Genomic DNA, 9,600 nt, shown 5'->3' on the forward strand with positions numbered 1-9,600 from the left:
CTGCCAGAACAGGAGCGCGACACGTAGAAGCTTTACCATTAGGAGAACAGCTCAGTGAGACCTGTGACCTTGGTTAGGTGGAGTTACCATCATCAAAGAATATTGGAAGTCATTATATTTGCATCTTAAATTAAGCCCCTCCCCCCCTCTCTCTGCCCCCCCCCCCCTCCTTCTTGTCTCCCCAAGTGTGCCCATGCAGGCTGCCTCATGGAGCTGTGCATCCAGCTGTGCATCACGATGCTTGGGAAGCAGCTCATTCAGAACAACCTGTTTGAGATTGGTATACCGTGAGTGCCAAGGACACACAACCGTTAGAACCACCCGTAATTAAGGGTCTGTTGTTACATGTTCAGAACCGACAAGTCTGTCAGCGTCGTAAAGACGGTCAAGTTCTCACTCACGTGAGAGGAAAGCAGCTACCCTTCGATCCTCGTTTCTGTAGGACCTTTACAACATTTTTCCTTGTCAGCCACCAAACCAGCCAACCCAGGCTCCCTGGGCGGAACAGGCCAGCTATGGCCTGGATGAGTGACTGAGGTTAACCTGCAGCTGCTGAACGGTCCAGAAATTCCCCATATTGACTGTATGATCTCTCTGAGGTCTGCTAGAGGTGGGAGTGGAAGGCCACCTCCCCATATCTTTATGGAGCTCCTGTTCCTGGTTTATGCTGATCCTGGACCAGCAGGTGCTCCTTGACAATCAGGCTATACTGATTCTGCCACGTTTTCTTCTTCATTGAGGTCTAGGGAAAAGCCATTTTGTCTGGCCCTCCCTTAGAAGATCCTAGCTGGGCCAGATATTCCCTAACAGTGTATCCTTGGGTCTCCAGGATGCTCACACACCTCTCCTATGATCAGGTGATGGTTTTGAAAAGGAATTTCTGCTCATTGAATTCCTACAAAAGGTCACCAAATCTCATGATCGACCTATGGTGGAACAATTGAAGCTCAAAGTTCTTAGAAAGTTCTGGTTCTGATGGAAAAGGGTCAGAACACAGTGGATCACATTCTGCTCCATATGGGACGGCTTAACCCGGGCAGATAAGCCTCAGAACTGGACCATTGACCAATGGGAGATGGTGGCCTGATCTGGTCTGATGAACTCCCCTTCCTGTTGGCAGTGGCCCCCTCATCAGGGTAACACACCCAAGTTCCTGAAACATAATAATCTTGTTTTCATCAATAACATGAATAAACTGGGGAGGGAAGCTCTTAAAGGTTCCTTCACTCTACGATAAACATCAACTGTCTCTTCGACTACAGAAAAATGTGCTGATGTGAAGTTACAGAAAAGATTTTGAGGAATAACAAAAGGTTATGAGGAATAAAACATGTTAGTTTTAGTGCTCATTGGCTTCTGTGTACAGGAAGCTGAAGAAACTGCTGCAGAGGAAGAAGTCTGAGCTGGACCCAAAGCAACAAGAGGAGCTGAACAAAAGCCTGCAGGCTTATGAGAAAGATCACATCCTGTGTCCCTTTATTGGCATCAATCCCGAGTACATGGAGATGAGTGAGTCCAACCCTAACTCAAAGCCTAACCCAACCCTACCCCTTACTCCTTACCCCTAACCCTAACACTAACCCTATCCTAAACTCAACCCTAACCTTAACCCTCACCCTACCCCTAACCCCTAACCCCTAACCCCTAACCCCTAAACCTAATCCCAACCCTAACCCTAACCCGACCCCTAACCCCTAATCCTAACCCTTACCCTAGCTCTAAACCAACCCTACCCCTAACCCCAACCCTACCACTTCCCCTAGCCCCTAAACCTAACCCCAACCCTACCCATAGCTGTAACCCTTAAACCTAACCCTAACCCAACCCTACCTAACTTTAACCCCTAAACATACCCCTATCCAAAACTCAACCCTAACCTTAACCCTCACCCTACCCCTAACCCTGATTTGACCCCAACACTAACACTAACACTAACCCTAACCCTAACGCTAACCTGACCCTAACCCTAACCCTTACCCTGACCCTGACCCTAACCCTGACCCTAACCCTATCCTAACCCTAACTCTAACTTGACCCTAACCCTATCCTAATCCTAACCCTGATTTGACCCCAACACTAACCCTAACCCTAACGCTAACCTGACCCTAACCCTAACCCTAACCCTAACCCTGACCCTGACCCTGACCCTAACCCTATCCTAACCCTAACCCTGACCCTAACCCTAACCCTATCCTAACCCTACCCTAACCCTGACCCTAACCCTATCCTAACCCTGACCCTAACCCTGACCCTAACCCTATCCTAACCCTGACCCTAACCCTAACCCTATCCTAATCCTAATCCTAATCCTAACCCTGACCCTGACCCTAACCCTAACCCTGACCCTGACCCTAACCCTATCCTAACCCTGACCCTATCCTAACCCTAACTCTAACCTGACCCTAACCCTATCCTAACCCTAACCTGACCCTAATGCTAACGCTAACCCTATCCTAATCCTAACCCTAACCCTGACCCTGACCCTGACCCTATCCTAACCCCTAACTCTAACCTGACCCTAACCCTATCCTAACCCTAACCCTAACCCTGACCCTGACCCTGACCCTAACCCTATCCTAACCCTGACCCTATCCTAACCCTAACTCTAACCTGACCCTAACCCTATCCTAATCCTAACCCTGACCCTAACCCTGACCCTGACCCTAACCCTATCCTAACCCTGACCCTATCCTAACCCTGACCCTGACCCTATCCTAACCCTAACTCTAACCTGACCCTAACCCTATCCTAACCCTACCCTAACCCTAACCCTAACCCTAACCCTATCCTAACCCTAACTCTAACTCTAACTCTAACTCTAACTCTAACCTGACCCTAACCCTATCCTAATCCTAACCCTGACCCTAACCCTGACCCTAACCCTATCCTAACCCTGACCCTGACCCTAACCCTAACCTGACCCTAACCCTATCCTAACCCTAACCCTGACCCTGACCCTATCCTAACCCTGACCCTATCCTAACCCTAACCCTGACCCTGACCCTATCCTAACCCTAACCCCTAACCCTGACCCTATCCTAACACTGACCCTATCCTAACCCTAACCCTGACCCTAACCCTATCCTAACCCTGACCCTGACCCTATCCTAACCCTAACCATGACCCTAACCCTATCCTAACCCTAACCCTGACCCTAACCCTATCCTAACCCTGACCCTGACCCTAACCCTATCCTAACCCTGACCCTATCCTAACCCTAACCCTGACCCTGACCCTATCCTAACCCTGACCCTATCCTAACCCTAACCCTGACCCTGACCCTATCCTAACCCTAACCCCTAACCCTGACCCTAACCCTATCCTAACCCTGACCCTGACCCTAACCCTATCCTAACCCTGACCCTATCCTAACCCTAACCCTGACCCTGACCCTATCCTAACCCTGACCCTATCCTAACCCTAACCCTGACCCCTGACCCTATCCTAACCCTAACTCTAACCTGACCCTAACCCTATCCTAATCCTAATCCTAACCCTGACCCTAACCCTGACCCTGACCCTGACCCTAACCCTATCCTAACCCTGACCCTATCCTAACCCTAACCCTGACCCTGACCCTATCCTAACCCTAACTCTAACCTGACCCTAACCCCTATCCTAACCCTACCTTAACCCTAACCCTAACCCTATCTAACCCTAACTCTAACTCTAACTCTAACTCTAACTCTAACTCTAACCTGACCCTAACCCTATCCTAATCCTAACCCTGACCCTAACCCTGACCCTAACCCTATCCTAACCCTGACCCTGACCCTAACCCTAACCTGACCCTAACCCCTATCCTACCCTAACCCTGACCCTGACCCTATCCTAACCCTGACCCTATCCTAACCCTAACCCTGACCCTGACCCTATCCTAACCCTAACCCCTAACCCTGACCCTATCCTAACACTGACCCTATCCTAACCCTAACCCTGACCCTAACCCTATCCTAACCCTGACCCTGACCCTATCCTAACCCTAACCCTGACCCTAACCCTATCCTAACCCTAACCCTGACCCTAACCCTATCCTAACCCTAACCCTGACCCTAACCCTATCCTAACCCTAACCCTGACCCTAACCTATCCTAACCCTGACCCTGACCCCTATCCTAACCCTAACCCTGACCCTAACCCTATCCTAACCCTAACCCTGACCCTAACCCTATCCTAACCCTGACCCTGACCCTAACCCTATCCTAACCCTGACCCTATCCTAACCCTAACCCTGACCCTGACCCTGACCCTATCCTAACCCTGACCCTATCCTAACCCTAACCCTGACCCTGACCCTATCCTAACCCTAACCCCTAACCCTGACCCTACACTCAGATCTGTCAAGTATTCCAAAAACACATTTTTAGCTACAATTTAGAAATGAGGTTAAGTTGTACATTAAGTTAAATTTACTGTTTGACTGTGAAACTATATCGAACAGAATCTTGTGCAATCTGATGATTTGTTTTTTTTATTTGGTTCTAGTTATTAATTCCCTTTTGGTTGATATCGATCAGTATCACATTAACATAGAAGTGATCACATTTGATAAAACAAACATTCGATGATCTTGTTCAACTCATTTTCAGCTACTTTGAAAGAAATGTGATTAAATTGCTGTTTCCTCTGCAGTCATCCAGTTTGGGATGGTGACACTGTTCGTAGCCTCTTTCCCTTTGGCTCCGCTCTTTGCTCTGCTCAATAACATCATCGAGATCCGCCTGGATGCCAAGAAATTTGTGATGGAGCTCCGCAGGCCAATAGCAGCCAAAGCCAAGGACATCGGTAGGTGTCCCCTGCTCCAGAAACGAGAGTCTTATCCCAGGTGCTGCTTGAAGGCCAAAGCTCACATACATCACATCTACATTATAAAGGCTGGAATGAGCACGATGATCCATGATGATCCTCGTCTGTACTCACAGTCTGCTTTATTCTCGTGCAGCACTACCGAACATACGGTTCATATACCGTGTTGTGTCTCCTTCAGTCCCCAGACCCTCGCAAACCTGCTACTGAGAGGAGTTCCCAAATAGGCTTAGCTAATATGCTAAACTAAAAGAAATAACGAGGCACATAACAGATCTTCAATCTTCCATTCCTGCTTTGGTGACTTAAGCCACTGGCTGGTATGTTAGCTTCAGCTTAGCAGCACTGTGCCTGCAGGCACCCGGGTGGGGGAGGGAGAGACCTCACCTTTGTGCTCCTGTGTGGGTGGTGTAAACACGTTCCAGTGTGTTACCTCCACACGCTGAATCGTCGATGATGTTGATATATTTTTGGAAACACACTCTTCAGATGTGCATCATGGAAATCTTCAGCCAAGATAAGAAAAGCAAGCGGGTGGGCAGTCCTCCTCTCCCACAGACCCTTTCCTGCTCCGCCCCCTTCTGCTCAGGAGCACATGGGAACGCTCACACTGAGCACGTCCACACCACTCTCCTGCTACTTTTACAAAAATGTAAATGTTTCAGGATCAAGTTTAAAACAATTGTTCTGATCCATTCATTTACATTCTGCCACTGAACGCTCTCTAAAGTCTGGTGACATCATCACACCCCCACCATTGTTTTCAGTAGGTCCTGGCTGAGGTTTGCTCCTGTGGCCATGAAGGAAATATGCTTATAATGTCTCAATTGTGCCTCTTGGAATCTGAAATTTTCACCAGGAAAGCAGGAAAATGTCTCCCTCGGAATTTCTAAAAGTTCTTCAGGGTCTCATGAGTGCAGCCCCCTTTAATCATCCATGGGTTAGGGTTAGGGTTGTGGCTTCATAGGCCACAGCTGGAACAGGGCCCCCAGGGAGAAGGTCCGCCTTCGCCTAGGCAAGAGGAGACGCTGGACTTTCATGCTTGGATCAGGCTGATGCAACAGTGAGGCCAAAGGTCACCGCTGCAGTGTTAGGTCAAAGGTCACTGCAGCAGCGTTAGGTCAAAGGTCACTGCAGCAGCGTTAGGTCAAAGGTCACGCGGCAGCGTTAGGTCAAAGGTCACCGCTGCAGCGTTAGGTCAAAGGTCACCACTGCAGCGTTAGGCCAAAGGTCACTGCTGCAGCGTTAGGTCAAAGGTCACCACAGCAGCGTTAGGTCAAAGGTCACCCTGTTGAAGCTGCTGTTGTAACCCAGATGTGCTGCCTTCCCGCAGGGATCTGGTACAACCTCCTGAGGGGCCTCAGCAAGCTAGCCGTCATTGTTAACGTAAGTCCACGGTGAGCAGTCAGCCCAGTTGTGTGGCACAGTTCTGGAGAACCAATGGGCTTCCTGTTCCCAGGCATTTGTGATCGCCTTCACCTCGGACTTCATCCCGCGGCTGGTGTACCAGTACACCTACAGCCCTGATGGCACCATGCACGGCTTCATCAACCACAGCCTCTCCTACTTCAACGTCAGTGACTTCGAGCCAGGAACGGATCCCGTCGAGCCGCTGAACCTCGGATATAAAGTAGAAATATGCAGGTGAGCCTGGTTCTGCCGACACCCCCAGCTGTTGGAGACCCTCCTCCCACCTTTGTCTCTCTCTCCAGATTCAAGGACTTCAGAGAGCCACCATGGTCCAGTTCACCCTACGACCTCGCCAAGGTCTTCTGGGTTGTCCTGGCTGCCCGTCTAGCTTTTGTGATCGTCTTCCAGGTTAGTTTTAAAAAGACAAGTTTAATGTGTTCATAGAACTTAGTTTCTGCTGCCGTCTCAATGTCAACGTGAGGTTGCCGGCGTGCTCGTGTCTCAGGTGTGCTAATGTGTTGTGTTGGGTGCTGTGTGCAGAACGTGGTGATGCTCATGAGTGACTTTATGGACTGGTTAATCCCAGACATCCCCAAGGACATTAGCCTCCAGATGCACAAGGAGAAGATCCTCATGGTGGAGCTCTTCATGAAGGAGGAGCAGGGCAAAAGGCTGTCAGCACGGGACAACCATGACCACGACTACGGCAACGCGCCCTCAGCCAACATCAGCCCGCCACAGCCGCGCTCCAGACAGGCTAACTGCTACTAGTTTAGCATGTGATAGGAAGCAACAAGGTAACTTACAAGCTGTAGATACGTTAATCTAGCTAGTGCTTCGTTAGGTTACCAGTGGCTCGTTATAGTTGAAATTGACATTTCAAATTTCTAGAAGGTTCCCATAATAAAATATTAATTGAAGAGTTTAAAGCCAGCCAGCATTTTACAAGATCTTATGATCAAAAACATATTTTGAGTACCTATTTTTAAAAAGCGAGCCGAGCTCTGAGTCGTGACCCCGAGGGTGTAGACAAGCGTTCAGGTGAGCAGCGCCGGACGTGCTGACCCTAACCCTCTTCTCCAGGCGCGTGCTCGTGCTCGTGCTCGTGCGCGTGCACGTGCACGTGTTGGTCCTCTCCCAGCAGGTGTGTATGGCAAGCCTCCTCCTTACATTTGCTGCGTTGCCAAAGTTTTGAACTTCAAGCCGCGTTAAGCTAGTTTAAAAAACACTGAGACCAAAGTTTGTAATGTCTGACAGCACAAAAAGGTCCGAGGCACAACAACCTTTCTACGATATGCCTTCCGTTAAGCACAATAACCCTTTAGACCTGTGGCCAACACCTCAAGCCTTCCAGTTACCATCTCAGGGCACGCCAGAGAGATATATTCAATTCTGTCCTAATCCGGCGGCTTAAACTCATGAAATCCATCCATTTTCTACTCTCGTGTCCCCTTTTATTTGCGAGCGTTGGCGGCTGGAGCTTCTCCCAGCTGTGGTTGGGCCTGATCATGTCTGTGGCCTGTGGGCGTGTACCTCCAACCCCCCAGGTCATGAGTTCATATAGTAACATTAAATATGATGCTTGTATGGATAACAGACCTTGAACATCTTCAAACCCCGAGGAAACAGTAAAGAACTAAGAGGATTCCTGTTGCTTCAGCAGAAACTGTCTGAATTGTTCTTCAGCTGTAGCATAAATGTATATATGTCAGAGGTCACGACCTTTACGACCACTGCTGATCCAGCTAGCATCTGGCTTTGAAACGCTCACTTGCATCCTGTTATTACATTTACTGTCAGGTTCTCCTCTGCGTCTCCACGAACGTGTAAGATGCCTGGTTGCTATAGCGACGTGGGCACGATAAATATGGAGTTCGAGTAAAGACACATTTTCTTTCCTCAGTTAATCAAATTTCCACCTGGCAGCAGCTCATCACATTCTTTGTTAAAAGAGATAATTGCAGCTACCCCGAGGTGAGCAACAGCATGGAGGATTAGCCAGCGTAACCATGGTAACCGCCGGCAATGACAGACCGAAAAGGGGGAGTCCAGCTAAACTCTCCCTGCTAATTTAGTGACTCAAACTGAACATTTCAAAGGAGCTAATTTGATGTTTCAATACTTTGATGTCTCAATACTTTGATGTCTCAATACTTTGATGTCTCGATACTTTGATGTCTCGATACTTTGATGTCTCAATACTTTGATGTCTCGACACTTTGATGTCTCGACACTTTGATGTTTCGATACTTTGATGTCTCGACACTTTGATGTTTGGACAGTCAAACTTCAGAATGAGCAATGCTGGACGGAACGACATCAACATGTATTCGATGCCCTTATATGAATCACGTTATTTGTGTCGGCTTTTTAAAACAACCTTTACTTGTTGTTATTTATGAAACTACCAACATGGGACTCAAAATGAAAGGTCACCCGTGACTGAGCATTGGGTGCTGTGATCCTAATACTGACAAACTTCACTCTTTTTGAATAATTCTGATTATTTTAAGGAGTCAGATTTTGTGTCATTGCTGGTTTGTGTACATGTGGGCAGTGTTTTCAAATGGGTGTGAGCTGTTACATGGAGCCTAACCCTAACTCCAACCCTAGCCCTAACACCTAACCTCCAACCCTCTAGGCCCCTAACCCTAACCCTAACCCTAACCCTGACCCTAACTCCAACCCTAACCTAACCCAACCCTAACCCTAACCCTAACCCGAACCCAAACCCTAACCCTACCCTAACCCTAAACCTTATTCCTAACCCTAACTCCAACCCTAACCCTAACCCTAACCCTAACTCCAACCCTAACCTACCCTAACCCTAACCCTAACCCTAACCCTAACTCCAACCCTAACCCTAACCCTAACTCCAACCCTAACCCTAACCCTAACCCTAACTCCAACCCTAACCCCTAACCCTAACCCTAACCTGACCCTAACCCCTAACCCTAACTCCAACCCTAGCCCCTAACCCTAACCCTAACCCCTAGCCCTAACCCTAACCCTAACCCTAACCCTAACTCCAACCCTAGCCCTAACCCTAACTCCCAACCCTAGCCCTAACCCTAACCCTAACCCTAACTCCAACCCTAGCCCTAACCCTAACCCTAACCCTAACCCTAACCCTAACCCTAACTCCAACCCTAGCCCTAACCCTAACCCTAACCCTAACCCTAACCCTAACTCCAACCCTAGCCCTAACCCTAACCCTAACCCTAACCCTAACCCTAACTCCAACCCTAGCCCTAACCCTAACCCTAACTCCAACCCTAGCCCTAACCCTAACTCCAACCCTAGCCCTAACCCTAACCCTAACTCCAACCCTAACCCTGACCCTAACTCCAACCCTAACTCCAACCCTAACCCTAACCCTCCAGC

The 9,600-nt window shown here is 48.8% G+C and overlaps 1 protein-coding gene across 2 annotated transcripts in view; it reads left to right on the top strand.

Annotated features, from left to right (window-relative positions):
* Positions 1 to 8,386, top strand: part of LOC105419895 (anoctamin-1-like) — a 28,147-nt gene extending 19,761 nt beyond the window's left edge. For both annotated transcript variants that reach the window (XM_029846486.1, XM_029846487.1), the window contains 7 exons: positions 187 to 287; positions 1,367 to 1,509; positions 4,633 to 4,785; positions 6,140 to 6,192; positions 6,266 to 6,450; positions 6,519 to 6,624; positions 6,757 to 8,386. In XM_029846486.1, coding sequence (XP_029702346.1) covers positions 187 to 287; positions 1,367 to 1,509; positions 4,633 to 4,785; positions 6,140 to 6,192; positions 6,266 to 6,450; positions 6,519 to 6,624; positions 6,757 to 6,987 — 972 coding nt within the window. In that variant the 3' untranslated portion in view covers positions 6,988 to 8,386. The remainder of the gene's footprint in view (positions 1 to 186; positions 288 to 1,366; positions 1,510 to 4,632; positions 4,786 to 6,139; positions 6,193 to 6,265; positions 6,451 to 6,518; positions 6,625 to 6,756) is intronic.
* Positions 8,387 to 9,600: the final 1,214 nt, after the last annotated feature.

Source organism: Takifugu rubripes, chromosome 13 (genome assembly GCF_901000725.2).
Source record: "Takifugu rubripes chromosome 13, fTakRub1.2, whole genome shotgun sequence".
In the NCBI taxonomy this organism is placed as follows: domain Eukaryota; kingdom Metazoa; phylum Chordata; class Actinopteri; order Tetraodontiformes; family Tetraodontidae; genus Takifugu; species Takifugu rubripes.